We start from the raw sequence: 20420 nt of genomic DNA on the forward strand, positions 1-20420 counted from the left end.
GTGCCATGGCAATGCCCTGACACCTGTACCTGGCCATGCCCCAGGCTGTGCCCCCTCCTCGCCCTGCTGCAGCTCCCTTTGACTCAGCCAGCCCATCCCTGTATCGTAAAGAGCTTTCCTGTAGGAGTTCTAGAAGCTGTATTTTACTCCTAAACCCCTTTGTTCTACCCCGGAAATGCAGTGTAATTTTGCAAAGATCCCAACCTTTCCATCTTGGTGAGAGATGCAGAAATTTTCATTCAGAGTAAAGTTGGTCACAATACAAATAGAATTTAAAAAGGAGCCAGTGCCACATCTAACAGCAAATCTCTCTGAATGCCTTTCCTGCACCCTACTGCTTTATATATAGGGGAGGCAGAGAGATGTAACAGATGAAACATTTTGTTTATGAAGTGTCTATGTTTTGTTTTATTTCACATGTTTTTGCAATATAGATAACAGATTACACCGCAGAGCTTTCATTGCCTTGTGCTATAAAGATACTATAAAGCCTTTCTGGGTATTAATAATAGATTGTGTTGATGAGTTTGGAGAAGCTGGCAATAGACCCCCCACTGCAAAGACATTAACACCACAGGACTAAGGTATCTTTCCCTTGCAAATCAGTTGCTAAATTGGCTGTGCTGATGAGTTTGGGCACAAGTTGTCCTACAGCATCACTGCAGCAGGCACAGGAAGTGATTTTGTTTTATACTGGCAAATAATGTTTCTTTCTCTTAATGTTCTTAGTTGCAAGGAAAGGCTCTGTGTAAATTCTTTCCCTAAGTCATTCTTGCCAGCCAAGAAATAACTTAGAAATTACATTTGAATTGCTTTGACATATGATTATTTTTTTCTGTAAAAGTGAAGGCTGGGGCTGTGAATCACCAACAGTACAATTTCCCTGCTTATGGGGCCTTTAGGGTGAAATCTCATATAAAAATTGCATTAGAAGAATTTCCCTGTGTTGTTGGTGATGTAAATTCAAAGACAACTGTAAATTCAGTGTGCCACTTAGTGAAAAAGAAGGATAAGATGTCAGTCAGAGCAGAAAACATTCGTGGGCTGGAGCCAGTGGTCGCAGCCCTGAGTACAACTGTGCCACGGGGCCCTGCCACAGGATATTAGCGAGGGGGTAAAGGGAGGAAATAAAGGTGGATTTATTTTAAAATGTGTAAATAACTGAATAAAAATCCAAGGGAAGAAAAACAAGAACACAGTTGGGTTTTGGTGACCCCCAGGCTGGGCAGAGCTACAGCAGAAGCACAAACTCCCTAGCACGTACGATGCTTTTACAGCCCTGTGGTGTGATTTGGAAAATGCAAAAAGCACAGCAGCAGCCTCTTTGAAATTCATGGACAAAAATAACATCATTTCACAAATGTTTGCACTGCCTAAAAATATTATTCTAACAAAATCATCATATTTTGTTAATTCATTAAGGCTTCTTAATTGCAACCCTGGCTTTATCAATTCAATTGGTGCCCTTAACTTTTATAACAGTTTCTGTTCTACAGAACAGATTAGGAGAAAATTGCAGCCATAATCTGTACAGTAAAATTGCTGTGCTATAAAGAGGAATGGGAGTAGCTGAGAAGAGCAATTGGATTCCCAAAGGTGGAGCACAATAGAGCAATATCAGTGACTTTGTAAATGAAAAATTGTTTTAATTCCCTTCTAACAGCAATAATTCGATTCTTCATAAATTTTCCCATCAAAATGTTGTAAGAAAAAATGCTATGAAATAGAACAGCATGGCAGTGATGGAAGACAGTTGAACCAAGTGGACAATTAGGGGATGAAAATTAAGCAAAGAGAAGAATTCATTCTGTCACGTTCTGCTCAAAGCGAGAAACTCCTCTGCACTTTGCATTTTTTGTTGTACTTTATAGTTAAGGGAGGTGTAACTTTTTAGGTCATTCTAGCCCCACTTCAGCAAGCTGCATTAGGATGTAGGCTTTGAATTCTGCGTGTCTTTGTGCTTTTGTGTGAGTATCCCAGTTCTGCCCTGGAGCTGCTCATGCCCTGAGGTGTGGGCTGGCCAGCAAGTGCTGGGCCACCTGCAGAGGGATGGTGAGGGGACTCGCAGGAAGAAAGTCACACAAAGGGTGGTGTTTCTGTGGGCTTGGTTTGACACACACTGTTGTCTGGGTATGGCCAGGCTGAGGTGCTCCTGGGGACGCATTGGTGGGTCTGTCTCTGGTGGGAAGACCAAGGATGGGAGCCAGTGGCTCTGGCAGTGTCCACAGTCAAAGTCCCACCAGCTTCAGAACAAGACTTGGCATGGGATAACACGTTGTTGCTATTGTTATTTTAGCCATCAGCTTGCCTTGGCAGGGCAGTACATCATTCCTCATGGGAATATAGGTAAAATATTTAGGGGAAGAAAAAGTCACTCAGTAGCAAGACAGGCGACATGTGTTACCTGTGAGTCCAAATCCGCATTGTGAAGTGCAGATTTGATGCAAGCTTTCACCAGGAGCTGGTGTTCATACTACAGCACCTGGGCTTAAATAAATAAATATTTTCTTCAGTTCTTCCTGAAGAAGAAAAAGGTTTCTTTGTTTTAGTTTCTTTCTAAATATTACAATATTTTTCCTAGAAGCTTTTAATTTTTGCGCATTTTATTACTACTCGGTGAAAGGGAATTAGCTTTCTTCTACTGAAGTTTCAGCTATGAAATTGGCTTTAATAAACTACGTAATTATTTCTTCTGCAGGGAAAATATTTTAAATGGAATGTTTCTTTTTTAAGGATAGAGGTTTTTTTTCAAATCATAAAATTATAATATTTCTGTTTTGCGTTACGGCATTTGAAATGTTTTGAATGTACAGAATTGAATGTAACCAAGCAACAGTTTTTGCTCTTTGTAAGCACCCATGAGCTGTAAGATGCTACAAAAATGTTCAAGTGCTGGGCTGGAAAAGGCCCACGCGTAGAGTTTTCCCCATTCTATGTCATCTAAAGAAAGAAATATTAAAATTTCTCCCAAAGAACAAGTAACATATGTCTTTCATTAGTAATTTAATTTCTTCTCTTAATAAAACTCAATTGTGTGAAAAGCGTAATATATTTTACTTCAGCTCTACCCTGTTTGGTGCCACAGGAGTGCAGAACGAGTTCCTGGTGGCAGAACAGGCTGAGAGGGGTGTCCCAGGAGGGTGTGAGCAGGGGGAAAAGCATCAGAGCTAGAGACCACACTGACAGTATTCACAAAAGCTCGCAACCACCATCTTTGCATATTTATTAAATAAAGAAATGCCAGGTATTTACTGTGATTCCTGCAACACATAATGTCAGAATAATGCAGAAAGGGAAATGATTGAAGGTCTCTGATAGGTAGGCAGCAGCATCTGTCCTCTTGCATATATCAAACACGGCTTAATAACTTCCTATTTACTGCTTTATGGCAGAGGCCCAGTAAATAAACAACCTGTCTGAATTAGTCTATTTTTCTGCTGCTGTCCTGTATAACAAAGCTCTTGAACCACACTTAATGTGAACAGCAAATTTCACACTGCACATGGAGGTCTCTCAGCACAGATTAAATTAGTTATAATAAAGCAATTAAAATCTATTTGCCCACAGACAGGAGGAAATGAAGGACCTGGGTGAGCCATAGAAAGGTAAAGGGTAAGTTGTCAGAACACCAGGAGAGTAAACAGCAGAGCCGTGATTCTCAGGAGCAAAGCAGGGTCAAACTTACTGTGAGATAACTGCATGAGAGATAATAAATCAGGGGTCCATGTTGCACACCAGATGGCTGTGCCATGCAGGAAGGCACAGTGGATCATGTAACTGTGGTTGTTTTTAAGGATTACTGATTCAGCCTGACTTCACAGGGATATCCTAACAAATAAAATCTTTATGGCCTCTTCCGCTGGTGAACATTTTCATCTACTGTTTAAAGACAGGAACACATGTCTTAGCATTTGCATTGCCCCTGATACAAATTAATTTAAGTTCACCCAGTTTTAGCTGGTAAAGACTTTTTGATTATCTAATACTGTAAAGTTGCTTCACAGCATTTATTGTAGATACTCCAATGGACAGACAGGCCATTGTTCCAAGCTTTAGCTTGGCTGAATCCCACAAGTGTTCCAGGCATAGAGGCAAACACACTTAAAAACTCCTAAACCTATTGAGTTGTCTTTCAAAATTGTCCAGGCAACAGAATTTATTTATAAAACTCTGCAGTCGTTGATTCAAAACAAGGTTTTCTTGTTCTGCTTTTCTGCTTTGTCCTCTTTGAACAATTTTCTTTGGAATGTTTTCGTTGTGCTTAGGAGTCAGAGATTTCCTGGGGCTTCTAATAAAGGCATTTGATTTCCACTCTCCACATACTTTTACAAGTCCAAGGATTTTGAGGTTTGACATTAACTTAAGAGGTCTGGAGATAATCAGCCATGGGGGTAAAAAGCCTGAGTTATGCAAATTATTTGTAAAATGTATAGAAAGCAAAAGAAATATTCCTTTAAATGTGGTTGCTGTGGAACAGAGGCTTTGTCTAAGCACAGAATATCTGTGTGCTCCACTTAAAATTTATGGCTTTGATTGAAACCTGTAAAGGGGTGATCTGTAAAGTATTCCTGCTATCCTACACTTCCCAACAGGTTTATTACCGTTCGTTTATAAAATGAACAGTCTAACGAGCAGTGGTTTAGATCACAGCTATCAAAGTCTGGTCATTTGTCAAGATTAGTTTCCTGTTGTGAGATTGCCTTGTGCAAAAAGAGTGCATAACCTTGGGCTCCTCTTGGGAAGCTGAAAAAATATCTATAAACGATTTATAAGATAGATGTAATGAAGATTTTATAATCTCAGAATTCAATCCAACAAGGTCCTCTCTGTGTGTGTAGTGCATATTATAGTGCAGAGAATACCTGTGTACAGAGGAGGGAATTTCCTTGACAGTGAGCAAATTCAAGATATGAAGTCCTCGCAGTATTGTCAGGGCAATTTAATGTTAATTTGAATGAGTTAATAGTACCCTGATAACAGCGTAATTCGTTATAGCTAAAAGGCTGCCTTGGGAAGCACTGTTGCAAAAACATCAGCTTAGTCAATTGCCAGTAAATAACACAAAATATTTTTGGTTCATGTTAGACATTTTTATTTTGAAGAAAAATTTAAAAACCCAAACACTCAGTAAGGCAGCATGACAGCGAGGGTGCTGCTCAGGGAAACTCCACAGGACAAGGAGGTTATTGTCATGTCTCAGGTAGAGAGAAGGTACGAGGTATTTATGCTTTCCTGGGCTTTCCTCTTAGAAATTATCTGTAAACGATGTTAACATCTATGTTGTCACTGTCACTGGATGGTAGCACATTGTGTGGTTTGCTTGGGAAAAAACCGGAGGCAGCCGCAGCCCTACCTGGGGCGATCACGGCCCTAGCTGAGAACAGCCCCACCAAGGCCAAGCCCGCACCACCCGTGTGCTCCTGCGGCATCGCCGCCCCCCGGCGCACACCCCTCCCGGGAAAGGCTCCCCGTTCTCCCCTCGCTGGGGTGGGAAGGTGGGCACCTGCCCCCGGCGATGGGCGGTGGGACGGGGTCCCTGGAGTCCGTTTTTGAACGTTTCCCAGCCCAGCGGCGCTGACGGGACACGCGAACGGCTGTGGAGCCGCCGCCGTCCCGGTCCCAGCGGGGCATCCGCACGTCGGGGCCGCCCCGACCCTCCCGGCAGCTTCCCATCCCCGGCAGAGGCGGGCGAGCGTAGGTGCGGGGGGACTGCGCCCTCGCACCAGCCCTGCCAGTCCTGGGGTTTCCAGGTACGCCCCGTCCTAAGGACACCCCTGGGACGGAGGTGCCAGGTTTGGTTAAAGGAGTCAAACAGGTTTAAGCAGTTAAATAGAAACAACTTTTTTCAGTGCTCCTTTTTTTTTTTTTCTTCTTCTCTGTGTGTTAATCCTTTCAGATATGTTATTGTGTAGAGATAAAAATATTTTCTGCTTAGGAATTTGCTGGCCAAAGTATTGTAAGGAAAACCTTGCGGACAAAGCCAACCGAGTGTATGAAATAAGCCAGCCTGTTCGTGGCAGTGCCCGAGGGTTCTACGTGGCATTAGTTTCCTTTTGATTGAGTTAATTCATTATATACCCCGAAAACAAACCGCTCAGTCCACCTTGCACAGCTGTTACCTTGAGGTTGTGGTTGTACAAAGGTGTGCACTGAGCCAGCCAGGCTCCCAGTGCAATCTCTCCTTAATACAGCTGGGGAACCCCCCCAGTTCCCATCTCTCAGATGTTCACTGAATGCTGTGTGCAACCACACTGTCATTTGCTTTTCCCTTCTGCCCACTCTGACTCCAGTCCTTTGTTGAGGGCTCATGACTGCCATTTTCCTGCACTTCTCAGCTCAGACAAAATGGAGGCTCTGGAGGAATGAGTAACTGCTACAGTCTCTTGTCTTCTAAAATCAAAGCAAATTGCCTTTTTTTGTAAAAAATTATATTTTTGATGATGAAGAAGGAAGATCAGTGGACCCTGCGCTAAAAGGCAGAATATAGTTTTGTTCCTGTGAGCACATGAGTGCAGTTGTGTTCACTGCCTAGCTGAAATGTAAATGTTCACACACCTTGCACTGTGATGTATTGCCATAAAAGACACTGAATTTCAAATCACCAGCCCACTGTGTGACACAGGGACGTAACTTAGCGATTTGTCTTTATTTGAGGCAGCCCTCTTCTGAAAAGCTCACTTAGGGAGATTCCCAGCTGACATTAGAGAAGCAAAATAAAATTAATCTAAATAATTCTAACTTTATCTTTAAAAATTAATGATGGATGAAAGAGGAGGTTTATAGAGGTTTAGTAAGAACTAGTCTGGATACAGTGTGTGCTCTAGAGTCTGTGATTATAGTGGTAATTTAGCAGATTGTATCACTGCCTATCTCTGCCAAAGGATGTTTCACACCATTTAAAATGCACAGTATTCCCTTCAGAGACAGGTTGTTCTGGAATAACTCAACATCCGAAGAAAAGCCTTCTTATTGCACTCCTCTCTTTATCGATTGCATGTGTGCAATTGCATGTGCGTGCATCAGCTTCGCCTCAGCCAGAGCACTGAGTTTTCCTGCTCATTTCTCTGTTCGTTTACCAGTGTCCTCAGAGACAGACAATACCAAAAATGGAAAGCCATGAAATCTGTTCAGAAAAGGGTTTAAGTGCTGAAACCAGAGAGCCTGCATAAACCAAAGCATGTGCTGGCCCTTTCTCTAAAAGGTAAATTAAAATACATTTGGGTTTGGGCAAGTTATCCAACTCTGGGAGCTTCCTTTTGTTTCTCATTTTGAAGAGGAAAAAAAATATTGTGATAAGGACAGATCTTAGTGGGCTTTATCCAGCAAAGGCGATTTGGGGAATCTCAAGACCAAAGAGATTGAGATTGGAATAAATTGCATGCCTGTGATGTTTCCAAGCCTAAGGACACGAGTCTCACAGCGTGCAGGAGCATGAGCCAGGCTGATCTGTTCAGATTTTGCTGGACTTAGATCCACGCATCTGACACTCCTTTTGACTGTGGTACCTCTTTCTTGCAGGCTGTTTGCCGCCAAGTGCAGCGGCTGCATGGAGAAGATCGCCCCGACAGAGTTCGTGATGCGAGCCCTGGAGTGCGTGTACCACCTAAGCTGCTTCTGCTGCTGCGTGTGCGAGCGCCAGCTGAGGAAAGGGGATGAGTTTGTCCTCAAGGAAGGGCAGCTGCTCTGCAAAAGTGACTATGAGAAAGAGAAGGACTTGTTGAGCTCGGTCAGTCCAGACGACTCAGACTCAGGTGAGCTTTTCCCCCACCTGCTCTGACTGGAAAAGCTGCATAAGTTTGTGTGGCTTTCTTATAGAGAAGATCCATTTGCACATCCCCTTTGTCTGTATGCACATACCACCTATGCAAATTCACAGGCACAGCTAAAAACATCCCTGCTCGCAGTCTGCTCTCCCTGATCTGATTCCCTTCCTTAACTTGCTGCTTAGTAAAGGACAAAACCCTTTTATTTCATCAAAGTGTTTTTCTACAAGATCATAAAACAGGAATCAGACTGACTTCAGCTACCTGAGGTCTCACTCAAGTGTGTCCTCAGTATGCTGTTCTCCATAGGCATTCTTCCATCCATTAACGTATTTTTCAGGGGATCTTCTGCACATCCACTTCCAGCACTGAGCTAGGGAAATAGGCACAGCAGTAGTATGATTCTCGAGAGGATTCTCTCTGCCAATCACAAATGATACCCTTAAGAAAAATTACAACACAGAAGCACTGAAGAGAGTCTCAAAGAAACTGAGATGTTGGTTTGTGCCATCATAATGGCACACTTGTTTTCCAAGAAAATGTGTAAGAAAATCAATAGTTACCATTCCATTAAATGTCGTTATGACGTGAATGTTTACCTCTGATTTATGGGAAAATGTGTTACTCCATTTTAGCTCCATTTAGAGCAGAAATAATCCTTATTCTCTAATCTGAGAGCCATATTCTTCACTTTGCTGAAATTTGTATTTCTGTGTCAGGAATGGCACAAGCAAAAGATCTCTGCAGCCTCAGCAGTGCATGGGACCAGGATTATTCTTGGAACAGTTATTGTTATTATTATAACAATAATTATATTATTATTATGTGTCAGTTATTACCATACTGTGTTTGCAGGACCCTCGAGTCTCTGCTCAGTAAATCTCACATCACAGAGTTTCAGCTCTTGGTGAATATGCCCAAGGCATGGGAGTTTCCTCCTCGCCTATCACCGTGTCATTCCACCCGCTACCTCCAGCATCCTGCTGTGCACCTGCCCTGTGTCCAGCCAAACCCCTTTGAGCAGCTGGAGCTGGACCATCCCCACGCTGGGGCTGGGCACAAACGTCCTCCCATACATGCCAGCACTGGCAGCTGTTTGACATCAGCTTTGGGTGGGGTGGGCTCCTCTTCACAATCAGATCTGGTTTGTGATCAGTGGTGAGCAACCACGGTAGCACAAACCAGCCTTGGTTTCAATTTCATTTCCCTTTGGCACAGGGGGGACTTTCTTACTCCCAGAGATGCTTTTTTTCCCTCATTACTCTCTGTTTGCCAAACCCAAACCTGAAAAACGAGCTGACAAGTTAAATAGGCTGTTTGTCTCCCATTGTCTAACACACTGAAAACACTGATCTCCCAGGAGCCTGCATGAGAGCACACGATCTGCAGAACCCTGGCTGAGAATGTGTCCTTCTTCAATCAAATATTTATCCACTGGACACAAAAGTACTCTCCTATGAGCAGAAGTAATCCTCACAAACCTTTCCTTAGAAATGGCATGCTGGAAAGTTAATAATGTCATGGTTATTAAAATGACTGAACTTCTCTTTAATCATTAGGCCAAAGATGCTTATTAAAGTAAAAGGTGATTAGACTGCTAGGTGCATAATAATCGGACCCTAAAATGAATTAAAGTCTAATTTGTTGATTCCCCAAATGTAATCTTTCAGCATATAAAAATGTCAGTGGGCTTCTTCATGTTGAAATCCCTATAATAATGTGATAATGTTTTCTGGAAGAAAAATCAGTAGTCTGGTCAAATAAAATGTGCTGACTTAAAAGGTTGATTTTCACAACAAATTTGTACTTACCCTTCAACCTTTGCCACTGCAATTGAGATTTCCCAGGACAATATACTAACACATGTAGCATCACCAGAATTGTATGAACATTCAGAATTTAATTATAGAATATATAAAGAATCTGTTTGGTCTAGATACTTGTATGCATTTACAGAGAAAGAGAAGTTTGTGCTTGTACATCCAGACACATTATAATGTGGACACAGAGGAAGAATACTGATGTTTTCTGTGGGAAATGGAAATGAGATGGCAAAGATTATATTTAATATTATTTCTAGAGCTTCTGAAAACTCAGAACACTAACCGAAATTTGCACTCTATTTAATTGTACAGGCTTTGAGATATTTGTGTGGTACTTGCTTTATGCTGTTTTGCTGCTGTAGTGGTGAGGGCAGTAGTACCTGTCTGCAGATAATGTTCAGGAGAAGCTGGAGCTCAGCTGCTAAGGGAAAGGTGTGTATCTGGTGGTGAGGTTGGAGCAGGTGAGCACACAGAGGACCAAGTGATGCTGGAAGGGCATAAAGTCTCTCTGTGCCTGATTGCTGGAAATATTAAAGCATATTGTGAATTTCCATACCATTTTCAGTCCCACTTTGTCAATTAAAAATTGAACACGTTTTTATGCTTTTGTGCCATTTGATTTAGGCAGAGCACACAAATCTAAGATAGTCTCTTCCTACCTGCAGCTGATTTAGGTATTCAAATAACCATGGGATAGTAGTTGAACCTGTTGACTGAAGAACAGTTCTCAAACATCCTGTTTTCTTGGTGGAACAAGTGCAATTATATATCCTGCTTTTCACTAGTTAAAAGTGATGATGAAGATGGAGATGTTAAGCCCACCAAAGGCCAAGTAACCCAAGGAAAAGGAAGTGATGATGGGAAGGACCCAAGAAGACCTAAACGACCAAGGACAATACTTACTACACAGCAGAGAAGAGCATTCAAAGCATCCTTTGAAGTGTCTTCCAAGCCCTGTAGAAAGGTAGGTGCTTCACCAGGGACCAAGTCAACTCTGACTCCCGGCCACAGCTCCAGACTGCCACTGTCCCTCCCCAAGACAGCAGCAGTTCCCTTGGGGTGAGAGCAGAGCGCTCTTTTTGCACAGAACTGTTTTATGGGTAAAATAAAAACCATGAAATGACCGAACATCATTTTCCTCAGCTCAGACCATCTGTTCAGTACTCATGGAACTGGTAGCGACATCAGGGGCAGAACTTGAAAAAATTATGCAAAAATATGAGGAATTTTTAAAAGTAATTCCATACATGCAATTTTTTGTTGTAAGTACAAATGTTCATCCTAACAAAACTGATTAGTGGTTTGTTTTGGCTTTTTTTAACATATAAAAAATTGCATCATTAAGCCTTTCCTCCTGCAGGTCAGAGAAACACTAGCAGCTGAAACAGGGCTCAGCGTGCGAGTCGTCCAGGTCTGGTTTCAAAACCAAAGAGCAAAGGTAGGTTGTTTATCATATTCTCAAAAGTCAAATGCAGGTTATGCCTCAGCACGGGCTCTTGCCCCGGATGTGGCTCACAATGTTGAGGCCCCATAGCTGAGCTCTGCAGGTTCCGCCTTGCACTGCTCTCTACATCCACACTAGAAAGGCAGCTTGCGAACACAGCCACCGTTGCTCAAAGCAACGCAAGGCAGGGTCGGGAGTTACTTTTGCATGCAAATCTGAATGGGAAATTGAAATGTTTAAGCTTGGAATTGAAACTGAACCCACAACAGTGTGTGCATGAGTATTAATAGTCTGTGTTTACCAGTAATGATGTTCGTAGAGAGTTTTGCAAGGAAGGAAAATTGTTGCGTTCAGAACCATGAGATTGTTCTGTTCTGCTCTTTTTCAGATGAAAAAGCTAGCGCGAAGGCATCAGCAGCAGCAGGAGCAACAAAACTCGCAGCGACTAGGACAAGGTAGGGGATTTGTGTTGAAGCAAAGTGAGAGGGAAAGAATCTGCAAGTGTCTAGAAGTGCCATTCCTGCATGATACCTTTTTACAGCCATCCAGGTCATGTGCGGGTCTGTGGGTGAGGTGTGCCATCAGCAGTGGCAGCGCACAGGCAGGTGCCTGACTGCCCATGCCAGGTTACCACAAGTTCCCTTGATGGGGCCAGACCCCAGAGGTGCTCACACAGAAGCTGTTATCTCCTTTCTAGAAAAAATGTGCCATATGGAGGCACTTCCACTGGAGGAAATCTCCATGAGGCTTGATCCAGGTAGATCCTCCAGTTCATTTTCTCCTGCAGTAAGGTGCACCATGTTCAACTGGAAATCTGCAAGGGTATCAGCATTGCTGCTCCAGTCAAGGCATGGGGAGCCCCTCCTGTACCCTCATAGGTGGCTGGACCCTGGGGCAGGCACCACACAGAGGTGCCAGGGCATGCCCTGCTGCTCTGTGGGTACACTTGAGGGTCTCCAGCTTCCAAGGCCTTAAGGTCTTAAATCCTCTTCTTTACCCAGAGCCAGAACTGGGACCAACAGAAGTTAGAGAATAGCTAAGCTCTGTCATACACAGTACAGACTTTGGGAGGATAGGGCTCAGCACCCAGGAGCTCCAGGAATTATGTAGTCAGAAATTACAAGTCTTTAACTTATTTGCTCAGGGTTCTACTCTCAGACAAAATTTGTAAAGCTCCTCTGACTGACAGGATCCCCCTACTTGCATTCACGCAGGTTCAGTGTTGCCACTAATGCTGCCCTGGTCCCCAGCAATGACTCTGCCTCTTCTTTGCTTTGCAGAAGTGATGTCCAACCGAATGGAAGGGATGATGACATCTTACACACCACTTGCACCACCACAGCAGCAGATTGTAGCAATGGAGCAAAGCAGTTATGGCACAGACCCATTTCAGCAGGGTCTTACCCCTCCACAAATGCCAGGCGACCACATGAACCCCTATGGTAAGGCATGCCTCATTCTGCCACATCCGGAGTAGCAGGGTCCGTGTGCTGGATCACACACCACAAGGGCAGCAACATTACTGTCTTTTAGTATATTTTTTCTGGAATTTGTACCAGGGAATTTGTACCAGTCAGTTTTGCATGTGTATTTTCTTGTACACATAAGGGGGTAGAATAGAGCTCATCTCAAGCTCTTGACACCCTTAAAAATTATTTCACAGTATGATTCTGATAAATGGTAAAGCAAGAAACATCACCTTTGCAGCTCCACTTTTTTAAACCACTGTCCAAGACATTGAAAAATAAACAGTACCAAATTCTAGATCCCTCACAAGTTTTTCCTTTTTTCTTAGAAGCTTTGAGAAAAAAAATGCCTTAAATAAAAAGAAGTAATCTATTCATTCCAAAATGAATAAGCGACCCTGTAAAATCACTCAGATTGGATGTGTGGATTTGTTAAAGAACAGTTTTTGAGCTGCTAAGAGATGGGTTACCACAGGACGTTTCTCCTGCGTAGTTTTATTCTCTGTCCCATATCAAGATGACGGTTTGCTTTCACAATTGCTTGACCACACATCAAAGGCATTACAAGTACTGAATGCCCAGTAACTGATTCTGGACAATCGCAGTGTGGCATTTAAAAAGAATTTCAGAGGATATTTCAGACTGTGATTCTTGGCCTTACAGTAGCCCAAAAGGGCCCGTTTCTGACTTTTCTGCTGACCAGGACACTTCACTGTAGAGGCTCACATGTGCATCACTGTCACAAGCACAGCATGCACAGGCCAACAGGAAATCTGCTTTGGGTCTGTGTCAGTACTTTGGCCACTGAGACAAGTCAGTGCTGCACACAAGGAAATCTGAGAGGTCCTGTAAGGAGCTGAGGACATACAAAGTGCCCTCAAGCATTATAGGTGGCTTGTGATTTTGTTGGTTTGCTGGGCTTTCTTGGGAGGCAAGTTCTGTGCTCTGAAAGGAGTGCAGAGGATGGCAGAAAGCCCTTTCAAACAAGTGTGTGAGGAAAAAGAACCAGACTAACATTTTGTTAAAGCCTCCAGCGCTTGAGCTAGAGGTTTTATCTGATACCTTCAAAGTTGAAGTAAGCTGAAATCTTAGTTGCTAAGGGAAATAAAAGGTGCTGTTCCAAACCAGCCCTGAAAGAGTGAAATTTTCTAAAACGAGAGCATGTTTACAATTGTAGCTCACTTGAGGCCAGGGAAGCTGGGTCTCCTCCTGGTTCCTGTTACATTGGTAGAACTGGTTTTTTGCCTTGTGTGTAAATGAAGACCACTATGACTATGGCTCTTAGACCATGCTTCCCTGTCACGGGCACTTGATATCTGGTCCCACCTTCCTCAACAGCCCTGGTGTCCCCACAAGTACCATATCCCAGCCCTTGGAGAGCTGGGCACCTGCTCCTCCCCAGCACTGTTTGCTTTCATCGTCAGCCAAGACTACCTTTTGTGCTGGTGACTGAATCCTTAATTAAATCCTGGCAGGTTTTGGGGGGCACTGCTGCCAGCTGACCCCCCCATGGGTTGATTTTTAGTCCCCATCATCATAGGTCAGACCCTTAGAGCCAAAGTACATGTCATAAAGTTAACATGTGATAAGAGAACTAGGAGCATTCCCATTTGCTGCAGCATGTGAGCATCCATGAGTACTGTGTACTCCCCTGGCTGCACAGCATCCAGCTTAACATGTACGTTTCATTTGCAGGAAATGACTCCATTTTTCATGATATCGACAGTGATACCTCTTTAACTAGCTTGAGCGACTGTTTTCTTGCCTCTTCTGAAGTTAACTCCATGCAGGCTAGAGTAGGAAACCCCATTGACAGGCTGTACTCTATGCAGAGCTCCTATTTCGCCTCATGAAAATAAGAAAACAAACAGCCGGCGTGTGTTTAGCCAGTGACTTTTCCAGTGCAGACTCTACAGCCATATGTTGCTCAGCTCTTCCTTCACAGTGACTCTGCTGCCTCTGGACTGCAAAGAGCATTTTTTTAGGAAGACTGTCTCTGTTTGCATATATGTGTATGTATGTATATATACTTTAATACCTACCTACCTACATACATATATAGAGAAACAAAACACATCCACCCGTCCCATACCCTTGATTCCCAGCCTGCACCAGACCACGAGACAAGCATGGAAGGAACAGAAGAACCTGCTCGTCCTCAGCCTTTGATTTGGTTTGGTTTGAGCTCGTCATCCTAAAGGAAATGGATTTTGTGGAAAGCTAGACCTTTTCCTCCTTTCTCTCTTCCTTTCTTTTGGATGTTTAAACTTTTTTTTTTTTTAAAGCTGCTGATACTGACATCAGTTGACCATATGACAAATAAATCAAAGAAACTGGAGATTCCTCCCTTTTCTTACTGCATGATTCATACTATGTTGTGGATAAATTGCCATTTGAACTGTGGGAAGTTAATGTAAATGTGATGTTCAACATTTGTTTCCTTTCTACGCTTTTTCTACATAACCTAGATCTGCTCATTAGTTTATAGCCCTTATGCATATGATACTGAGGAAACTGGTTAACAGTATTTGTGGAGAAAGCCAGTGATTTCAGAATAAGAAAGGTCTATGACTCTGGAGAGGACACGCACATTAGGGACAGAGGCATGTAGGTTAGTGTTGATCTTAAATAATTAAAACTAAGGGTGCTTGCGAGACAGTTTTGTTTATTATTTTTTTTTTTTTAGTGTGAGATTAAAACATTTACATTTGTTTGTAAGTTTTGCAGTGCCAAATTTCAAGTCTAGGCCACAACAGCCAGACAAGTGTTTATTCATTCTGTTCTGTTTATTTATGTTTTGCATGAGGCATAAACATGCTGTACTCTATTGTCCATCTGGAATAATTAAGCACTCCTTTAGTTAATTATCTTGCCTCAGCAAGAATCGAGGATACACAGTTCTAGCCTGAAACACCAGAAGTCCTGAAATGTGCACCAGCTGCGAACAGGAAAGTATGAAAGAGCTCATGGTGGGAAGTTCAGGTATGTTGAGCTGGAGTCTAACCAAGTCCTGCAGATCCTCCTGCTACCAGGACTCCTGGCTGTGGCTCCAATCAACCGGTCAGTGCCAGCGCCAGAAGAACAGGTATGCTGAAGGAGGGGATGTCCCGGCTGAAGTCTGATTGTCTCTGATGTTGAAGTTTGAGCATATGTCATATAGATTTTCGTAGGGCATAAAATATCATAAATAATAATAGTATAGCTATAAATATTGCCTGGTGATAATTATAATGTGGAGAGGCAGACAAGTACAGTCATGGCTCTCAGTGGAGAAAACTTCATGGGGAGAATTTGCCAGGGTAATATCAGTAATTATAGGGTGTGTTCAAAATAGAGCTCACGGGGAAAGATTGGCAGGATAGGCACTTTCTTAAATAAATACCTTTAATATATTGACCATAATAGCTGAAAAACAAGTCCAAAGCTTTGGTTAATCTAACTCCTTCAGGACTGGTACCAGGCCAGCACTGCAGTGTCCCTGTGGGGCTCAGCACCTTCTCTGGGAGAGTGGGACTCTGGGACTGCCTTGGAGGGGGAGGCCAGAGCAGGACCCCTGCAGCCTTGGCACCCAGGACGGGAGGAGCGTTGCTTGTGGCACTGTGTCCTTGGCCTTGGGGGGATGATCCTGCTGGGAACCCCGCATCACTGATGGAGACAGGTCCTCTGGGTGTCCCGGAGGCATGGGTGGGAAGGGTAGGATGATGGGTCCAAGGAAAAACATGAGATCGTTTTCCCCCAGCAGGGAAAAGTGTACCGAGTATGTTGGAGGTTTGTTGAGAAAGTTAAGTTTTATCTGCAGGATAAGCACGTTGGTTCTCACTCTGGAGAGAAGGACAACACCGTTGAGGAGGCCCTGTGTGTGTGTGTGTGTGTGAATGGCGCAGAGGCGCAGAGCACAGCCCAAGGCAAGCCCTTCCACTGCCTGCCGCACACAGCCTTGGTCAGGGAAGGGACTGGTGACTCTGCCAGGGTGCTGGGGACGCTCCTGTCCCTGTCCCTGCTGGTTTCCATTGCTGTTTTCCCCAGGGAGGTGATCCATCACATCCATATGCTTTGTCTAGAGGCCATTCCCTGCTTTCTGGCGGGGATGTGGTTTTCATTTGAGGGTTGTGAGCCCCTGGATATATTTTGAAATTGAAAGGATCTTCTTTTCTTGCCCATCCCACTCAATTATTTTTCCCTTTCCTTATGTATCAAAATAAACAACAATTTCCTTTCTCTCTGCATGAAAACAAACATCTATAAAGAACTCAGGTGATCCTCACTGCTTGCAGGGCAGAAGGCAAGCAGGTTTCATATGGCACATATAAACATTTGTCACCACCACAATGGATTCATCGTTTCCCTCCTTATCCCTCTGCTGTGCTACGTTAGAGTCACAGAAAAGTGTCTTCACCCTCTCAGACATACCAGTTTATAGACTACTCACACAGGCACAACTTTGCTTCATATTTCATTACTGACAGGATCAAAATGGCATTTTTAGGGTTTACAGGGACTTATATGAGAACTCTAATGTGACCTACAGTTTGGAGAACTGCCTTGTCCCAACTCTACCTCTGCGTTTGGGTTGGATGTTGAAAAAACAATCCATCTCCAAGGAAAAAATCAGATATCCCATTTTATAGATGAAGTAACCATAATAATTTGCTGATTTTGGATGGCTTGGATGACGTTTTCCACCTTTTTTTTTTCCTTTTCATTTCTTGTACATATCATCTCCTATCCCTTGGTGTGTTGTATGGTGATGCCTTAGCTGTTTGTTGCCCCATGTTCTGCCACATTTGGAGCCACACACGCAGCCCAGTCAGACCCTTGCCATGTGTAACATTTCCTGTGCCATGGTGGGCAGCTGCTGCTGGTCCAGGGAAGGCATACATAGCCAAGGATTTCCAGTGGGCCTGTTGTAGCTGGCAAAGGCCAAAGTTCATTAAAGCAAAATAAATGTCACTTCCTTTTTGTAGAATAAATTACTCTACTGGAGTGTGATCATTGTGGTTTTAACCTGGGACCTGCAGTAAAAGATTATACAGCAACCTCTGACCTTTTTGATTTCTGCTCTACTCTTTTATTGTCAAGGGAATGTCCCCGATCAGGTGAAAGTAAAACGTTTAGTGGGCCATATCACAGTAATATCTTACATTGAGTCAAATTGATAAACTCTAGCCAAAAAATTCTTAGCATCTGGCACTTCCACGGAAACCACAAACAATGATTGCACATATGGGAGCTCGAAAGCTAGAGGTCATGACAGCAGTTTATTACATGCACCTTACAGTGATCATTTTCCCTAGGAAATTAACCCCTCTCTAATACAAATGCATCAAGTGAGCTCTTCACAGCATTTCGATCATGTTGTTTTAGCTAATCAAAGAATACTTGTGCAGCTAAAGTGGTGACAAGATGCAATTAAGTAAAAGATGATTGATTAGGTTTCAGTGTTTGCTCAATAATGCATAAAAAAGATGATTGTGAGATCAGAATGCTGGGTACCAACTTCCTCAGAGGTCCTTATTGTGCAGCTGCAGGTCTGTGATGGTGGCAGACAGATTGTTCCCAGCATTCAGGAGGGGTTACTGAGCTGTGTGGTCCTGGGTCCCAGCCAGGCTCTGGGCTGAGCAGCAGCACCTTCTCTGGCATGGTTGGCTGTGGAGGGGATGATTCCTGCTGTTCTCATCCCCCCGTTACCACCACACTGTGGGGCAAACCCTGGGGCTGGTGGTGGCAAATGTGTTTAACAGTCATGACATGGAACACAATTATGTCATTGTAAGTAAAGGGTGGTGGTTGCAACCACTTATATTGAAACACCATCCTGGGCATTTTGAACTCCTTTTCTTCTTTAAACTCTGTCGTCAAAAACATCCATATCACTTGGCCCAGTTGCAGCTAACTATACCTAAGGTGAGGCTCACGTTAGTTGCACAGCAGCTGCTGAGTGGATTTTTCAGACCCGTCCTGCAGAAGATGGATGAGCATTACCAGCTCCTTTGAAGGGTCATTGCTCAGCCACCTCGCTGTACATCATGGCATGGGGAAGGTCCTTCATGACAGTAAACCTTCCAGGGATGATGTAAACTCACTTACCTCTTCTTACTGAGCTCAGGACTCCTTTCCACTTTCCTTAAGAGTCAGAAGTATATCCCAAGCCACCGCCCCAGTTGTCCCAGGGAAGTCGGCTCTGGGATGCTGCTGGGATGCTGTGAGCTAGGGTTTGAGAGAGCACTTCCATGAACCCTGTCATAAGAACTGTAGTTGTCCCTGAAAGTCACTAGAAATGCACAGTAGAATTGTGAGGAAGGGAAGAGTTCTCACAAGCCTGGAGCTTAGTCACAGCAGTGAAAGGACAGAGCCTGCTGAAGCACGACATGGCTGTGGGAGCTGGAGCCACAGTACCCAGAGTCTCAGTGCTCCAGATTGTGCTTTACACAACCCCATGCCCAAACCACCTCACGCCTTTCTGACCAGCAGCTTTTCTCTGTGCATGCAGGTTCCTCCAGAGCCCCTCTTCTTTGGCCTGGAGGCACAGGGAAGCTGTAGCCAGAGCTTTGGGCAGCTGTGCTCCTCAGTTAGGGAGGTACTTGGTCACAAGACATATGAAGTCTTTTGGCTTTGGTGGGCTTTCAGCATGGTCTTGCTCCTCTAAGGCTGATCTGACTACACTGATGGCTGTTTCCCTCCTCGCGTCTGCAGCCGGATACCCTTGGCTCAGCGCACCCTGGTTCTACTCAGCAGCAGCTGTGAAGGGGCTACCGGATACCTTGCATTGGGAACTCTGTTTTTAAGTGAACACCCTGTTTTTTAGCTGTGTATGGCTGTATTACTTGTATATTTATATATTCTGTATTTATGTTATAGAAATGTAGTATTTTGTAGCTGTCTGTTACAATTTGTTTAACTTGTAAAAAATACGACTATGCTCTCTCATATTTAACCAGCTCCTTTCACTGTAGATTCGCTGCTCCTTTCCCTTTGTGTTGGAAACAAACCACCATAATGTATGTAGATTGGAATTTTTTTTAATTTAATTATTTGTCATTATTAAATTATTTATTAGTGTTTTTAAATTTCATTTCACTGCATTTTTCTTCCTGCCACCATTGCCTGGAGCTAAGATCCATTGTGTTCCTTCCCACGTGCATGTGCACGTGTACACACGTGTGCACACACACACACTCTCTAAACAAAAGCAGAAAAAGAAAAAAAAGAGAGATTACACTTCAGTATATTTGTAAATAAAAGCAACCTGTAAACTAAGTGGGCTTTTCTCTCAGTGTGAAGTTTTTTCTTTGCTTTTGCAGACTGAGAGCGTGTTCGCTTGTGTCCTGGGGCTGGCACCAGTGTTCTCACAGGCAGGAGAGCCCAGGGATGGGGATGGCTGAGTGCTGCCCTATTGGTTTTGCTGGTGGGACTGGAGCCCAGGCTGCCTGGCGAAGGACACAGCAAGGGCAGTGGCAGAGGCTCTGTTCGAACTGGTCTTTGTCCTCTGCAAGTTGAGAACTGTTCTGTAGGGATGGGGACAGACTCCTCCAGCCAGCCGTGGTGGAGACAGGGAGCCAACCCAAACAGCCAGCCCTGACAGAGGAGCTGTACCGTGGTGATTTCAGAGACCCAGTGGGATTTTTCCTGTCCAAAGCACGTGCAAGGGTAGCCCCATGCTAGAACAGACAAATGTGTGTAAGTATTAGCAATGGATTATAAAGTATCTATCTAGTAATGGTAAATTTGGGACCAATATAAAATGATAGGTATGCACTGGTGTCCCTTGGGCCATGTAAGCATGAACTTCAACTGAGGTTTGAGCTGGTCACACCTGATTGCTCATTGTGCTTCCCTAGGTCCAGAGACACTACATTTCTTTTCTACGCCTCAGGCATAAAATCACAATTTCTACTTTTTATTAAAGATCAAAGCACACAATTTT

The 20420-nt window shown here is 43.7% G+C and overlaps 1 protein-coding gene across 1 annotated transcript in view; it reads left to right on the forward strand.

The window, feature by feature from the left end:
- Positions 1 to 19281, forward strand: part of LMX1B (LIM homeobox transcription factor 1 beta) — a 90335-nt gene extending 71054 nt beyond the window's left edge. The window contains exons 3-8 of the mRNA XM_050320166.1: positions 7519 to 7751; positions 10372 to 10550; positions 10947 to 11024; positions 11419 to 11485; positions 12311 to 12472; positions 14192 to 19281. Coding sequence (XP_050176123.1) covers positions 7519 to 7751; positions 10372 to 10550; positions 10947 to 11024; positions 11419 to 11485; positions 12311 to 12472; positions 14192 to 14349 — 877 coding nt within the window. The 3' untranslated portion in view covers positions 14350 to 19281. The remainder of the gene's footprint in view (positions 1 to 7518; positions 7752 to 10371; positions 10551 to 10946; positions 11025 to 11418; positions 11486 to 12310; positions 12473 to 14191) is intronic.
- The last annotated feature ends 1139 nt before the right edge of the window (positions 19282 to 20420 follow it).

The sequence above is a fragment of the Myiozetetes cayanensis genome, unplaced genomic scaffold (genome assembly GCF_022539395.1).
Source record: "Myiozetetes cayanensis isolate MyiCay16 unplaced genomic scaffold, myiCay2020 scf23, whole genome shotgun sequence".
Lineage (NCBI taxonomy): Eukaryota > Metazoa > Chordata > Aves > Passeriformes > Tyrannidae > Myiozetetes > Myiozetetes cayanensis.